Consider the following 17,115-nt stretch of genomic DNA (forward strand, 5'->3'; position numbering starts at 1 on the left):
GTGAGGTTCTTGAGTAAATTGTCATCGGGAGTGACAAGGTATTGGAGGTTTTGGCAGGCTTAAAAGTGGACAAATCTCCAGGTCCGGACGATTTGTGTCCCATGATGCTGTGGGAGGCGAGAGTGGAGATTGCAGGGGCTCTGACCCTAATTTTTAATTCCTCTCTGGCCACGGGGGAGGTGCCAGAGGACAGGAGAACAGCTAAGGTGGTCCCACTATTTAAGAAAGGTTGTAGAGATAAGCCAGCGAACTATAGACCAGTGAGTCTCACGTCAGTGGTAGGGAAACTAATGGAGAAAATTCTGAAGGAGAGAATCTATCTCCACTTGGAGAGGCAAAATTTGATTAGGAATAGTCAGCATGGCTTTGTCAGAGGGAGGTCATGCCTAACCAATTTGATTGAATTTTTTGAGCATATGACCAGGTGTGTAGATGAGGGTAGTGCAGTTGATGTAGTTTACATGGATTTCATCAAAGCCTTTGACAAGGTCCCACATGGGAGACTTATCAAGAAAGCAAATGCACATGGGATACAAGGTAACTTGATAAGGTCGATTCAAAATTGGCTGAGCTGCAGGAGACAGAGAGTGATGACAGACAGTTGTTTTAGTGACTGGAAGCCAGTGTCCAGTGGCGTACCACAGGGATCTGTGCTGGGTCACCTATTGTTTGTCAATTATATAAACGACATAGATGACTATGTGGGGGGTAGGATCAGTAAGTTCGCGGATGACACAAAGATTGGCTGAGTGGTTAACAGTGAGGTGGAGTGTCTTAGGTTACAGGAAGATATAGATGGGATGGTCAAATGGGCAGAAAAGTGGCAGATGGAATTTAACCCTGAAAAGTGAGGTGATACACTTTGGAAGGAGTAATGTGACACGGAAGTATTCAATGAACGGCCTGACACTGGGAAGTTCCGAGGAACAAAGGGACCTTGGCGTGTTTGTCCATAGATCTCTGAAGGCAGAAGGGCAGGTTAATAGGGTGGTGAAAAAGGCATATGGGACACTTGCCTTTATCAATCGAGGCATAGATTACAAAATCAGGGAGGTCATGTTGGAGTTGTACAGAACTTTGGTAAGGCCACAGCTGGAGTACTGTGTGCAATTCTGGTCGCCACATGATAGGAAGGATGTGATTGCATTGGAGGGGGTGCAGAGGCGATTCACCAGGATGTTGCCTGGGATGGAACATTTAAACTATGAAGAGAGGTTGGAGAGGCTTGGGTTGTTTTCGCTGGAGCAGAGAAGACTGAGGGGTGACGTGATCGAGGTGTACAAGATTATGAGGGGCATGGACAGGGTGGATAGGGAGCAGCTGTTCCCCTTAGTTGAAGGGTCTGTTACGAGGGGACACAAGTTTAAGGTGAGGGGCGGGAGGTTTAAGGGGGATTTGAGGAAGAACTTTTTTACCCAGAGGGTGGTGACGGTTTGGAATGCACTGCCTGGGAGGGTGGTAGAGGCGGATTGCCTCACATTCTTTAAAAGTACCTGGATGAGCACTTGGCACATCATAACATTCAAGGCTATGGGCCAAGTGCTGGCAAATGGGATTAGGTAGACAGGTCAGGTGTCTTTAATGCATTGGTGCAGACTCGATGGGCCGAAGGGCCTCTTCTGCACTGTATTATTCTGTGACTCAGTGAGCGGGAAACGAGAGCGGAGCCGGACAGGAGACCAGGCGCAGCGGAGTTTGAAAACAAAGTGAACAGTGACATCACAGAAAAGCTGCAAAGTGATTGGTTGGTGAGTAACTGCTGTTACGGAGGATTAGTAAATAGCTGGGTTAGTACACTGTTAGAGTGGGTGTGTAAATAGCTGGGTTATAGCGTCTCAACAACTGGCAGACTGAAAGAAAGTATAAAGTAAGTATTAATAATAAGGAACAAGTGAGTAGCTGGTGAGTATTTCTTTAGAGCAAGTTTTATTTTAATGAGTGATCTGTATTGATTTATAGTAGGATTTATCAGTAGTAAAACGGTTTTATTAATAATTCTAAGGTGTTGTAGTATTGGCAAGTTTTTTTTTCCAGAGTAGCAAAGGGTCAACTACGAAATAAAGGAATGGCAGGGTTGCTTCAACCTCGAGAGTGCACCTCCTGTGCTCTGTGGGAGCTCCAGAATGCTTCCCGTATCCTGGAGAACCATTTGTGTAGGAAGTGTTGTCAATTGCAGCAGCTTTAGCTCTGGGTTTTGGAACTTGAGCAGCAGGATGACAGCTACATGAATAGCACGTTTATAAACGTGCACAGTGGCGCAGTGGTTAGCACTGCAGCCTCACAGCTCCAGGGACCCGGGTTCGATTCTGGGTACTGCCTGTGTGGAGTTTGCAAGTTCTCCCTGTGTCTGCGTGGGTTTTCTCCGGGTGCTCCGGTTTCCTCCCACAAGCCAAAAGACTTGCAGGTTGGTAGGTAAATTGACCATTATAAATTGTCACTACTATAGGTAGGTGGTAGGGAAATATAGGGACAGGTGGGGATGTTTGGTAGGAATATGGGATTAGTGTAGGATTAGTATAAATGGGTGGTTGATGGTCGGCACAGACTCGGTGGGCCGAAGGGCCTGTTTCAGTGCTGTATCTCTAATCTAATCTAATCTAAATGTGGTCACCCCACAGCTTAAGAACATGCAGGGATAGAGGGAATGGGTGACCACCAGGCAGTCAAAAAGAATCAGGCAGGTAGTACAGGAGACCTGAGTGCATCTCACTCTCCAACAGGTATTCCGTTCCAAATACTGAAGAAAGTGATGCTTCACCTGGGGAGTACAGCCAGAGCCAAGTTCATGGCACCACGGGTGGCTCAGCTGCACAGGGGGGTACAGGGAAGACTGGAAGAGCCACAGTGATAGGTGTTTCAATAGTCAGGGGAACAGACAGGCGTTTCCATGGCCACAGATGTGAATCCAAGGTGGCGTGTTGCCTCCCTGGTGCCAAAGTCAAGGACGTTAGTGAGCAGCTGCAGGACATCCAGAAGGGGGATGGTGAACAGCCAGCAGTCGTGGTCCACATTGGAACCAACAAGAAAGGTAGAAAGAGGGATGTGGTCCTGCAGTCAAAATTTAGGGAGCCCGATAAGAAATTAGCAAGCAGGAGCTCAGAAGTAGAAATCTCTGGATTACTCCCAGTGCCACGCGCAAGTAAGTATAGAAATAGAAGAATAAGACAGATGAATGCGTGGCTGGAAAGATGGTGATGGAGAGAGGGCGTTAGATTCCTGGGACAGGCTCTGGGGGAGATGGGACCTGTGCAGGCCAGGTGGGTTGCACCTGAACAGAGCTGGGACAGAGTTCCTTGCTGGATGTTTTGCTTGTGCTGTTGCAGAAGGTTTAAACTAGTTTGGCAGGGGGATGGGGACCTGAGGGTAAACTCAGTTAGGACAAAATCAGAAATGAAAATGGGAAGAAGAAAATTAATGGATGAGTCTGGATGACAGAGGAAATAAAGGTTAGAAAATGAGAGAGAGAGAGTGAGTTTGGCAGTGCTCAAGGGTATATATTTCAATGCAACAAGTATAGCAAATAAAGCAGATAAGCTGAGGGCACAGATAGACAGGTGGCAGCATGATATCATAGCTATTACAGAAACATGGCTTAAGCAGGGACAGGACTGGCAGCTCAATGTTCCTGGTTACAGGGTTTTCAGACGCGACGGTGATGGGGGTTAAATAAGGAGGGGGAGCGGCAATTTTGATCAAGGAAACTATTACAGCTGTGAGGAGGGATGTTATGTTGGAAGGTTCGTCAAATGAGGCCATATGGATTAGGCTAAGGAACAAAAAAAGGGCAATGACACTGCTGGGAGTGTACTATAGACCCCCAAACAGTCAGAGGGAAATAGAAGAGCAGATACGTAGGCAAATCTCTGAGAAGCGCAAGAACAATCGGGGAGTAATAGTAGGGGATTTTAACTACTCCAATATTAACTGGGATAGTTTAACTGTGAAAGGAATTGAGGGAGCAGAATTCATGAGGTGCATTCATGAGAACTTTTTTGGCCAGTATGTAGCAAGCCCAACAAGAGAGCATGCAGTTTTATACCTAGTTTTAGGAAATGAAGATGGGCAGGTGGAAGGGGTGGCAGCAGGCGAACATTTTAGTGATAGTGATCATAAATCAGTCAGTTTTAACATAATTACGGAAAATGACAGAGACTGACGTCAGTGGTAGGGAAGCTGCTGGAGAAGATACTGAGGGATAGGATCTATTCCCATTTGGAAGAAAATGGGCTTATCAGTGATAGGCAACATGGTTTTGTGCAGGGAAGGTCATGTCTTACCAACTTAATAGAATTCTTTGAGGAAGTTACAAAGTTGATCGATGAGGGAAGGGCTGTAGATGTCATATCCATGGACTTCAGTAAGGCGTTTGATGAGGTTCCCCATGGTAGGTTGATGGAGAAAGTATAGTCGCATGGGGTCCAGGGTGTACTAGCTAGATGGATAAAGAACTGGCTGGGCAACAGGAGACAGAGAGTAGTAGTGGAAGGGAGTTTCTCAAAATGGAGACGTGTGACCAATGGTGTTCCACAGGGATCCGTGCTGGGACCACTGTTGTTTGTGATATACATAAATGATTTGGAGGAAAGTATAGGTGGTCTGATTAGAAAGTTTGCAGACGACACTAAGATTGGTGGAGTAGCAGATAGTGAAGGGGACTGTCAGAATACAGCAGAATATAGATAGATTGGAGAGTTGGGCAGAGAAATGGCAGATGGAGTTCAATCCGGGCAAATGCGAGGTGATGCATTTTCGAAGATCCAATTCAAGAGTGCACCATACAATAAATGGAAAAGTCCTGGGGAAAATTGATGTACAGAGAGATTTGGGTGTTCAGGTCCATTGTTCCCTGAAGGTGGCAACGCAGGTCAATAGAGTGGTCAAGAAGGCATACGGCATGCTTTCCTTCATCGGATGGGGTATTGAGTACAAGAGTTGGCAGGTCATGTTACAGTTGTATAAGACTTTGGTTCGGCCACATTTGGAATACTGCGTGCAGTTCTGGTCGCCACATTACCAAAAGGATGTAGATGCTTTGGAGAGGGTGCAGAGGAGGTTCACCAGGATGTTGTCTGGTATGGAGGGCGCTAGCTATGAAGAGAGGTTGAGTAGATTAGGATTATTTTCATTAGAAAGACGGAGGTTGAGGGGGGACCTGATTGAGGTGTACAAAATCATGAGAGGTGTAGACAGGGTGGATAGCAAGAAGCTTTTTCCCAGCGTGGGAGATTCAATTACAAGGGGTCACGAGTTCAAAGTGAGAGAGGAAAAGTTTAGGGGGGATATGCGTGGAAAGTTCTTTACGCAGAGGGTGGTGGGTGCCTGGAACGCGTTGCCAGCGGAGGTGGTAGACGCGGGCACGATAGCGTCTTTTAAGATGTATCTAGACAGATACATGAATGGGCAGGAAGTAAAGAGATACAGACCCTTGGAAAATAGAGGACAGGTTTAGATAGAGGATCTGGATTGGCGCAGGCTTGGAGGCCCGAAGGGCCTGTTCTTGTGCTGTAATTTTCTTTGTTCTTTTTAGACAGACCAGGAACAAAGAACAAAGAAGAACAAAGAAAATTACAGCACAGGAACAGGCTCTTCGGCCCTCCAAGCCTACGCCAATCCAAATCCTCTATCTAAACCTGTCGCCTATTTTCTAAGGGTCTGTATCTCTTTACTTCCTGCCCATTCATGTATCTGTCTAGATACATCTTAAAAGACGCTATCGTGCCTGCGTCTACCACCTCCGCTGGCAATGCGTTCCAGGCACCCACCACCCTCTGCGTAAAGAACTTTCCACGCATATCCCCCCTAAACTTTTCCCCTTTCACTTTGAACTCGTGTCCCCTTGTAATTGAATCCCCCACTCTGGGAAAAAGCTTCCTGCTATCCACCCTGTCTATACCTCTCATGATTTTATACACCTCAATCAGGTCACCCCTCAACCTCCGTCTTTCTAATGAAAATAATCCTAATCTACTCAACCTCTCTTCATAGCTAGCGCCCTCCATACCAGGCAACATCCTGGTGAACCTCCTCTGCACCCTCTCCAAAGCATCCACATCCTTTTGGTAATGTGGCGACCAGAACTGCACGCAGTATTCCAAATGTGGCCGAAACAAAGTCTTATACAACTGTAACATGACCTGCCAACTCTTGTACTCAATACCCCGTCCGGTGAAGGAAAGCATGCCGTATGCCTTCTTGACCACTCTATTGACCTGCGTTGCCACCTTCAGGGAACAATGGACCTGAACTCCCAAATCTCTCTGTCCATCAATTTTCCCCAGGACTTTTCCATTTACTGTATAGTTCACTCTTGAATTGGATCTTCCAAAATGCATCACCTCGCATTTGCCCGGATTGAACTCCATCTGCCATTTCTCTGCCCAACTCTCCAATCTATCTATATTCTGCAGTATTCTCCGACAGTCCCCTTCACTATCTGCTACTCCACCAATCTTAGTGTCGTCTGCAAACTTGCTAATCAGACCACCTATACTTTCCTCCAAATCATTTATGTATATCACAAACAACAGTGGTCCCAGCATGGATCCCTGTGGAACACCACTGGTCACACATCTCCATTTTGAGAAACTCCCTTCCACTGCTGCTCTCTGTCTCCTGTTGCCCAGCCAGTTCGTTATCCATCTAGCTAGTACACCTTGGACCCCATGCGCCTTCACTTTCTCCATCAGCCTACCATGGGGAACCTTATCAAACGCCTTACTGAAGTCCATGTATACGACATCTACAGCCCTTCCCTCATCAATCAACTTTGTCACTTCCTCAAAATATTCTATTAAGTTGGTAAGACATGACCTTCGCTGCACAAAACCATGTTGCCCATCACTGATAAGCCCATTTTCTTCCAGATGGGAATAGATCCTATCCCTCAGTATCTTCTCCAGCAGCTTCCCGACCACTGACGTCAGGCTCACCGGTCTATAATTACCTGGATTATCCCTGCTACCCTTCTTAAACAAGGGGACATTAGCAATTCTCCAGTCCTCTGGGACCTCACCCGTGTTTAAGTAAGTTGCAAAGATATCTGTTAAGGCCCCAACTATTTCCTCTCTCGCTTCCCTCAGTAACCTGGGATAGATCCCATCCGGACCTGGGGACTTGTCCACCTTAATGCCTTTTAGAATACCCAACACTTCCTCCCTCCTTATGCTGACTTGACCTAGAGTAATCAAACATCTGTCCCTAACCTCAACATCCGTCATGTCCCTCTCCTCGGTGAATACCGATGCAAAGGACTCGTTTAGAATCTCACCCATTTTCTCTGACTCCACGCATAACTTTCCTCCTTTGTCCTTGAGTGGGCCAATCCTTTCTCTAGTTACCCTCTTGCTCCTTGTATATGAATAAAAGGCTTTGGGATTTTCCTTAACCCTGTTTGCCAAAGATATTTCATGACCCCTTTTAGCCCTCTTAATTCCTCGTTTCAGATTGCGCCTACAATCCCGGTATTCTTTCAAAGCTTCGTCTTTCTTCAGCCGCCTGGACCTTATGTATGCTTCCTTTTTCCTCTTAGCTAGTCTCACAATTTCACCTGTCATCCATGGTTCCCTAATCTTGCCATTTCTACCCCTCATTTTCACAGGAACATGTCTCTCCTGCACGCTAATCAACCTCTCTTTAAAAGCCTCCCACATATCAAATGTGGATTTACCTTCAAACAGCTGCTCCCAATCTACATTCCCCAGCTCCTGCCGAATTTTGGTATAGTTGGCCTTCCCCCAATTTAGCACTCTTCCTTTAGGACCACTCTCGTCTTTGTCCATGAGTATTCTAAAACTTAAGGAATTGTGATCACTATTCCCAAAGTGGTCCCCTACTGAAACGTCAACCACCTGGCCCGGCTCGTTCCCCAACACCAGGTCCAGTATGGCCCCTTCCCGAGTTGGACTATTTACATACTGCTCTAGAAAGCCCTCCTGGATGCTCCTTACAAATTCTGCTCCATCTAGACCTCTAACACTAAGTGAATCCCAGTCAATGTTGGGAAAATTAAAATCTCCTATCACCACCACCCTGTTGCTCCTACATCTTTCCATAATCTGTTTACATATTTGTACCTCTATCTCACGCTCGCTGTTGGGAGGCCTGTAGTACAGCCCCAACATTGTTACCGCACCCTTCCTATTTCTGAGTTCTGCCCATATTGCCTCACAGCTCGAGTCCTCCATAGTGCCTTCCTTCAGCACAGAATTCTCAATTGGGGAAAGGCCAATTTTACTAAACTGAGGAGTGATTTAGCGAAAGTGGACTGGAAAACAGCTACTTGAAGGTAAATCAGTGTCAGAGCAGTGCAGGTATTCAAAGGGGAGATTCTGGGGGTTCAGAGTAAACATGTTCCCACAAAGAAAAAGGGTGAAACGGCAAAATCTAGAGCCCCATGGATGTCAAGGAGCCCACAGGGCAAGATAAGGCAGAAAAGGAAAGCTGATGTCCAACACCGAGAACTCAATAGAATAGTGTTCTGAAGAAGGGTCACTGATCTGAAACGTTAACTCTGCTTCTCTCTCCACAGATGCTGCCAGACCTGCTGAGTATTTCCAGCATTTCTTGTTTTTATTTCAAGATGAAACCAAAGATGTTTTTCAATACATTAAGAGTAAGAGGATAACTAAGAAGAGAGTAGGGCCCATAAAATATCAAAAAGATAACCTGTGTGTCGGGGTGGAAGATGTTGGTATGGTTCTTAATGAATAGTTTGCGTTTGTCTTAACAAAAGAGGGGGATGATGTAGATATTGTAGTTAAGGAGGAAGAGTGTGAATTATTGGCTGTGATAAACAAAGGGAGAGAGGAAGTATTAATGGGATTAGCATCCTTGAAAGTTGATAGATCACCAGGGCCAGATGAAATGTACCTTAGGCTGTTAAAAGAAGCAAGAGAGGAAATGGCAGAAGGTCTGACCATCATTTTCCAGTCCTCACTAGATACAGGTGTGGTGCCGGAGGATTGGAGAATTACTAACATTGTACCACTGTTTAAAAAGGGAGCGAAGGATAGACCGAATAATTACAGGCCAGTCTCACATCAGTAGTGGGAAAATTATTGGAATCTATTCTGAGACAGGATAAACTGTCACTTAGAAAAGCACAGGTTAATCAAGGATAGTCAGCATGGATTTAAGGGAAGCTCTTGTTTGACCAACTTGATCAATTTTTTGAAGTCGTAACAAGGAAGATAGATGAGGGTAGTGCAGTTGATGTGGTCTACATGGACTTTAGCAAGGCTTTTGACAAGGTCCCACATGGCAAAATGCTTAAAAAAATTAAATCCCATGGGATCCAGGGAAATGTAGCAAGGTGGATACAAAATTGGTTCAGTGGCAGGAAACAAAGGGTAATTGTTGACGGGTGTTTTGCGACTGCAGCGCTATTTCCAGTGGCTTTCCGCAGGGCTCAGCACCGGGTCTCCTGCTTGTTGTGGTATATATTAACGATTTGGATGTAAATGTAGGAGGCATGATCAAGAATTTTGCATTTGACACTAAGATTGGCCGTGTGGTAGATAGCGAGGAGGATAGCTGTAGGCTGCAGGAAGATATTGATGGTCTAGTCAGATGGGCAGAAAAGTGGCAAATGGAATTCAACCTGGAGAAGTGTGAGGTGATGCATTTGGGGAGGTCAAACAAGGAAAAGGAATACACGATAAATGGGAAAATACTGAGAAGTGCAGAGGAAGTGAGGGACCTTGGAGTGAATGTCCACAGATCCCTGAAGGTAACAGGACAGGTCGATAAGGTGGTTAAGAAGGCATATGGAATCCTTTCCTTTATTAGCTGAGGTATAGAATATAAGTGCAGGGAAGTTATGCTGGAACTGTATAACTCATTGGTTAGGCCACAACTCGAGTAATGTGTGCAGTCTGGTCACCTCATTACAAAGAGGATGTAATTGCACTAGAGAGGGTACAGAGATTTACAATGATGTTGCTGGGACTGAAAAAATGCAGCTATGAGGAAAGATTGGATAAGCTGGGGTTGTTCTCCTTGGAACAGAGAAGGCTGAGGGGAGATTTGATTGAAATCTACAAAATTGTGAGGGGCCTGGATAGAGTGGATGTGAAGGGCCTATTTACCTTAACAGAGAGGTCAGTGGCTAGGGGGCATAGATTTAAAGTGATTGGTAGAAAGATTAGAGGAGAGATAAGGATACGTTTTTCCACCCAGAGGGTGGTAGGGGTCTGGAACTCACTGCCTGAAAGGGTAGTAGAGGCAGAAGCTCTCAACTCATTTCAAAGGTGTCTGGATATGCACCTCAAGTGCCATAACCTGCAGGGCTATGGACAAATGTTGGCAGGTGGGATTAGGCTGGGTGGCTCATTTTTCAGCATAGACACAATGGGCCAAGTGGCCTTTTTCTGTGCTGTAAACTTGCTATGCTTCTATAATTTAGAAGTTCTACTTCAGATTGTTCTTTGCTCTTCTCCATTACCAATCTAAACCTTATGATAAAATAATCACTCTTACCCAAGTGTTTCCCCCACAGACACTTGGGTCACTTGGCCCACCTCATTCTCCAGCACCAGATCCAGCAATACCTCCTTCCTAGTTGGACTGAGTACATAATTTAAAGGAAGTTCTCCTGAATGCATTTCAGAAATTTCTCCCCATCCTTAACCTTTACTCCAACATTATCTCAATCAATATTTGGGCAATTAAAGTCCTCCAATATCACCACTCTATAGTTCTTGTAAATCTATGATTTCCCTGCAGATTTGCTCTTCTAACTTTCTCACTATTTGGAGGTCTATACAATACCCTCAGTAGCATGATCACACCCTTTTTGTTTATCTACTCTAACTAAATGGATTCTGTCTTTACTCCCTCAAGGACATCCTCTCGTTACAACACTACAACGTCTTCCCTAATTAGGACTGCCAAACCACCTCCCTTTTTTTCTGAACACTTTGGCCAGAATTTTACGGCCCCCACCCCACCCACACGAGGCTCTATCAGCTGCAAATTTTCAAGGTGTTCAGCCACCCCATCTTTAATTCATAGACTTTAGTAATTTTCCAACAGATATTATGATAACTGGTCTCTAATTCCCTAGTTTCCTCTCTCACCAAACAGTTGCTTAAAAGTATACAGAACTTAGTACTATATCCAAAGTCACAATACATCTGAAATATGTAGCAGTTTAGTACACCAACATGAAGGAAATACTTCAAACTTACGATAACTTGTATTTATGTTGCACATTTAATACAGGAAACGAGCACAAGGTTCTTCATAAAAGAGGAAAGGGAGCTGATTACAGATCCTTACAGGAGAGTACGTGGTAAATAAACTTGATCAGAGAAATGACTTCTCAGAAGGCATTTAAAAGGTGGGGAGTGAAGTAGAGAATGCACAGAAGGCCAAGTCAGAAAATCAGATGAGATATAGAGAAGGCTGTAGAGTCAGACAAGGCCAGGAAGGGAGTTGTAGAAAAGAATTTTAAATTCAATATGTTGAGAAAAAGGACGTAGTGCTGGTCAGTGATGATGAATGAGCAAGACAATCAGCTGAGCTTTGGGCAGTGTAAGAGTTTTTGAGGGATGGAATGGGAGGAAGGGTGTTAGGAGAAAACCACAAGTCTAAAGGCAATAAAAACCATCGACAATGAAAGCAACTGCATGGATGGTTTCCATCTTGTAGAAATTCATCATGGAGGAGGACAGGAAGGCACAGTGATGCTTGACCCGATTACATCAGTTTTTATGGTGGATAAGACAAGACCATTCATGCAAGAGGTACACTCTCGTCTGCAGCCTTCGGACTTGAATGTAAAGATGGGACCCATCCCCAAACCATTCCTGAAGATGCTCAATAATTCCATTACTCTGCAGTTTTTCTCATGCCCACCTCCTCCTGCTGTCATGTTCAAGAAGTGAGCGATGAAAATACAGAAACAAAAGTTATAAAAATTAGAACAATTTTAAGACTGGTACATCTGCTATCAACAAAATGGAGTACGTCACATGACCCATACCACTATTCATGTCCACTAGAACTAAAACCAATTAACCCCATCTACATGGAAATGAGACAGCTTATCACACATGGATGTGAGCTGTACACAAAACGCATTAAAACAAACACCCAGCTACCCTTCACCACAATAAATTGTGACCAGTCCTCCTCATCATAATGGGCCATCAAAAGCTATTGTACAGCCCATTAGGAACTGAAACCTAAAGTCACATGGGCAAAACTAACACTTTAAAGGTAATCATTTTGAAGTCATCCACATCAGTCTGGACTCTCAAACCACATGGTCAATTTCGAAAGCCATCTTGAATTCCAGCACAAGACTGAGTGAGACTGAGCAGTTCCAGCTAACACCGATTGAACCCTGCTGAGACAAGCTGACAGCCAACTGTAGCAGAGAAAAGAGAGTGCCTTTGAAATAAATTCTCCACCTGTGAAACCTGAAGAATATCAGCACGGTCTTCAAACGGAAGGGAACCACCAGAAGTCTTCAGCAACCCAGCAAATACAAGACAACCAGCAAATAGGCCTGCAACATTAAAACTCACCATGAGAGGATCCCACAGGTTTCCTGAAACAACAGACTTTTACACCTTGAACAGGTAACAAATCTTACCTTTACCCTTCTGTGGTTAAAAAAACAGAAAGGCAGAGTATTTCTTAAATGGTGAGACGTTGGGAAGTGTTGATGTACAAGGAGATCTGGGTGTCCTTGTTCACGAGTCACTAAAAGCTAGTATGCAGGTGCAGCAAGCAATTAGAAAGGAAAATGGTACGTTGGCCTTCATTGCAAGAGGATGAGAGTACAGGAATAAAGATGTCTTGCTGCAATTATATAAAGCCTTGTTGAGACCGCACCTGGAGTATTGTGTACAGTTTTGATTTCCTTATCTAAGGAAGAATATACTTGCCACTGAGGAAGTGCAATGGAGGTTCACCAGAATAATCCCTGGGATGGCAGTATTGTCTTATGAGGAGAGATTGAGGAAACTGGGCCTGTATTCTCTAGAGTTTCAAAGAATGAGAGGTGATTTCATTGAAACTTACAAAATTCTTACAGGGCATGACAGGGTAGATGTGGATAGGATGTTTCCTCTGGCTGGTGAGACCAGAACCAGGGGACAGAGTCTCAGAATAAGGGGCAGGCCATTTAAGACTGAGGTGAGAAGGAATTTCTTTGCTCAGAGGGTAATGAATCTTTGAAATTCTCTACCCCAGAGGGTTGTGAAAGCTCCATCATTGAGCATGTTCAAGACAGAAATCAATAGATTTCTGGATACTAATGACATCAAGGGATATGGGGATAGTGGGGGAAAATGGCATAGAGGTAGATGATCAGCCACGATCTGTTTGAATGGTGGAGCAGGCTTGACAGGCCGAATGGCCTACTCCTGCTTCTATTTCCTATGTTCCTATCTATCTTCTCTTGTGTGTGCATGAGTGAATATGTGCATGGGCGGTGTTGAGAACATTTTGGGTGATGAACATTGTTCAATAAATATTTAATCTTCTGTTTTAAACCTACAAGAAAACTTGTCACTATGTTTATTTGGCAAACAAAAAACAGGGTCTGAAACACTAATATAAACAAATAACATTGCTATGTTCAGTTGGGAGGTGAATAGTAGAAACCAGCCACGCCATCACCCACCTGTCTATAGCACTGCCAACTCACTTAGCAAATTGGGGCCAGGAAAGGTATGGTTCAGTTGATGGCACTCTCGCATCAGAGTCAGAGGTTGTGGGTTCAAGTTTCACTCCAGAACCTGAGCACAAAAGTCAAGGCTGACACTCCAGTGCAATAGCAAGGGAGTGCTGCAATGTTGGAGGTGGGGTTTTTCAAATGAGATGTTAAACTGAGGCCCTGCCTGCCTTCTCAGGTAGACCTAAAATATCCCATGGCACTATTTTGAAGAGGAGCAGGGGAGTTATCCCTGGTGTCTTAGCCAACATCTATCCCTCCCAAAAACCGATTAGCTGGTCATTATCACATTGCTGTTTCTGGGAACTTGCTCTGTGCAAACTGGTTGCTGCAATTACAACAGTGACTACACTTCAAACAGCACTTGGTCTGTAAAGCACTTTGGGACGTTCCATGCTCATGTAAGTCACTATATAAATGCAAGTCTTTTTTTTTAAATTACGGCTAACAATTGTTTACGTAGCTCATTACTGCCTGCCTTCCTTCGAAAGTACTACTAAGCTCTTCCCCCAAAACCTCATCTTTGGGCAATCAAAATACCACCCCAATTCTAACCCCTCCACCGTCTCTAAATTATCAGACCACTTGTCTGACATCCAGTACTGGAAGAGCAGAAATTTCCTCCAACTAAACATTGGGAAGACTGAAGCCAGTGTCTTTGGTCCCCACCACAAACTCCATTCCCTTGCCACAAACTCCATCTCTCTCCCCGATGACTACCTTGAGGTTGAACCAGACTGTTCACAACCTTCATAGGATCACTAGACTATTCAGACCATCGAGCCTGCCCAGCCATTCAATATGATCATGGCTGATCATTCACTTCAATGCCTTTATCCCACACTATCCCCCTTACGTCATTTGAATTTGAAAATATCAAACTCTGCTTTAAACTGAGCTTCCGCAGCATTCTGGGGTAGAGAATTCCATAGATTCACAACCCTTCGAGTAAAGAAATGTCTCCTCATCTCTATCCTAAGTGGCTTCCCCCTTATTTTGAAATTGTGTCTCTGGTTCTAGGCTCCCCAACCAGGAGAAACATCCTAGCTGCATCTACCCTGTCTATTTTGTAGATTTCAACGAGATCACTTCTCATTCTTCGAAACTCGAGAGAATACAGGCACAGTTTCCCCAATGTCTCTTCATAGTATAGTCCCGCCATCCCGGGAACAAGTCTGGTGAACCTTCGTTGCACTCCCTCAATGGCAATAATATCCTTTCTAAGGTAAGGGGACCAAAACTGTACACACTACTCCAAGTGCAGTCTAACCAAGGTTCTATACAATTGAAGCAAGACTTCACTACACCTCACAGCTCCAGGGACCCGGGTTCGATTCCGGGTACTGCCAGTGTGGAGTTTGCAAGTTCTCCCTGTGTCTGCGTGGGTTTTCTCCGGGTGCTCCGGTTTCCTCCCACAAGCCAAAAGACTTACAGGTTGATAGGTAAATTGGCCATTATAAATTGTCACTAGTGTAGGTAGGTGGTAGGGAAATATAGGGACAGGTGGGGATGTTTGGTAGGAATATGGGGTTAGTGTAGGATTAGTATAAATGGGTGGTTGATGTTCGGCACAGACTTGGTGGGCCGAAGGGCCTGTTTCAGTGCTGTATCTCTAATCTAAACCTGCACTCAAATCCTCTTGCGATAAAGGCCAATATACCATTAGCTTTCCTAATTGCTTGCTCCACCTGCATGTTAGCTTTCAGTGACTTATTGACAAGGACACCCAGGTCCCTTTGTACATCTACACTTTCTAATCTCTTACCATTTAAGAAATACTCTGCACGTGTTCCTCCGACCAAAGTGGATAACCTCACGTTTTTACACATTATATTCCATCTGCCACGTTCTTGCCCACTCACTAAGTCTGTCCAAATCCCCTTGAAGCCACTTTGCATCTTCCTCACAACACATATTCCCACTTAGTTGTGTCATCCGCGAACTTGGAAATACTACATTTGGTCCCCACATCCAAATCATTGATGTATATTGTGAACAACTGGGGCTTAAGCACTGATCCCTGCAGTATCCCACTAGTCACAGCCTGCCAATGCGAGAATAACCCATTTATTCTTACTCTCTGCTTTCTGCCTGTTAACCATGCGAGTATATTACCTCCCATCCCATGTGCTTTAATTTTGCTAACCAACCTCCTGTGGGGGACTTTATCGAAAGCCTTCTGAAAATCCAAGCATACTACGTCCACCGACTCCCCTTTACCAATTCTGTCAGTAACATCCTCAAAAAGCTCCAACAGGTTTGTCAAACATGATTTCCCATTCATAAATCCATGTTGACTATGCCCAGATTATTATCCAAGTGTCCATATATCACACCCTTTAGAAGAGATTCAAGCATTTTCCCAAAGGCTGATGTAAGGCTAACAGGTCTGTAATTCCCTGTTTTCTTTCTCCCTCCCTTCTTAAATAGTGGGGTGACATTTGCGACCTTCCAATCTGCAGGAACTGCTGCAGAATCTATAGAATTTTGGATGATCATCATCAATGCATTCACTATCTCCATAGCTACCTCTTTCAACACTCGGATATAGAATATCAGGTCCTGGGGACTTATCAACCTTCAGCCCCATTAACTTCTCCAATACAACCTTCTTACAAATACTAATTTCCTTCAATTCCTCATTCCCCCTAATCCCTTGGATCTCTAATTCTGGGAGATTTCTTGCATCTTCCTCAGTGAAGACAGACACAAAGTAATCATTTAGCTTCTCTGCCATTTCTCTATTCCCCATTATAAATTCTCCTGACTCTGCTTGTAATAGACCCACATTTGTCTTAGCCAAACGTTTCTTTTTTACATACCTATACAAGCTTTTACAGTGTATTTTTATATTTTTTGCTAGTTTACATTCATATTCTATTTTCCCTTTATCAGTTTTTTGGTTCTCCTTTGCTACATTCTAAAATCCTCCCAATCCTCAGGTTTACTACTATTTCTGGCAACTTTATAGGCCTTTTCTTTGAATCTTATGCAATCCTTAACTTCCTTTGTTAGCCACGGTTGACCACCTTTACTGTTGGGGTTTTTGTGCCTTGAAGGAATGTATAGTTGCTTTAAACTATATATTTCTTTAAAGACTATCCATTACCTATGTATTGTCATACCTTTTAATGTATTTTTCCCAATCCACCTCAGCCAATTCTTTCCTTGTCTATAGATCACTGAAGGCAGCAGCACAGGAAGGCATATGGGATACTTGCCTTTATTAGCCGAGGCATAGAATAGAAGAGCAGCGAGATTATGATGGCGCTGTATAAAACGCTAGTTAGGCCAGAGCTGGAATACTGTGTACAGTTCTGGTCACCACATTATAAGAAGGATGTGATTGCCCTGGACAGGATGTTGCCTGGGTTGGAGCGTTTCAGCTATGAAGAGAGACTGAAAAGGCTAGGGTTGTTTTCCTTGGAGCA

At 44.3% G+C, this 17,115-nt stretch overlaps 1 protein-coding gene across 4 annotated transcripts in view; it reads right to left on the reverse strand.

Moving 5' to 3' along the window:
* Positions 1–17,115, reverse strand: part of LOC137347346 (importin subunit alpha-7) — a 238,812-nt gene that overhangs the window by 41,617 nt on the left and 180,080 nt on the right. Inside the window, exons 13-14 of one of the 4 annotated variants that reach the window (XM_068011815.1) lie at positions 12,414–12,511; positions 11,212–11,865 (exon numbers count right to left, since the gene is read on the reverse strand). The exons of 2 other annotated variants lie outside the window; for them this stretch is intronic. In XM_068011815.1, coding sequence (XP_067867916.1) covers positions 12,445–12,511 — 67 coding nt within the window. In that variant the 3' untranslated portion in view covers positions 11,212–11,865; positions 12,414–12,444. Of the gene's footprint in view, positions 1–11,211; positions 11,866–12,413; positions 12,512–17,115 lie in introns of those variants that run through there. One more of the 4 variants, XM_068011817.1, reaches the window with a different exon arrangement.

This window comes from Heterodontus francisci, chromosome 31, assembly GCF_036365525.1.
Source record: "Heterodontus francisci isolate sHetFra1 chromosome 31, sHetFra1.hap1, whole genome shotgun sequence".
NCBI lineage: Eukaryota > Metazoa > Chordata > Chondrichthyes > Heterodontiformes > Heterodontidae > Heterodontus > Heterodontus francisci.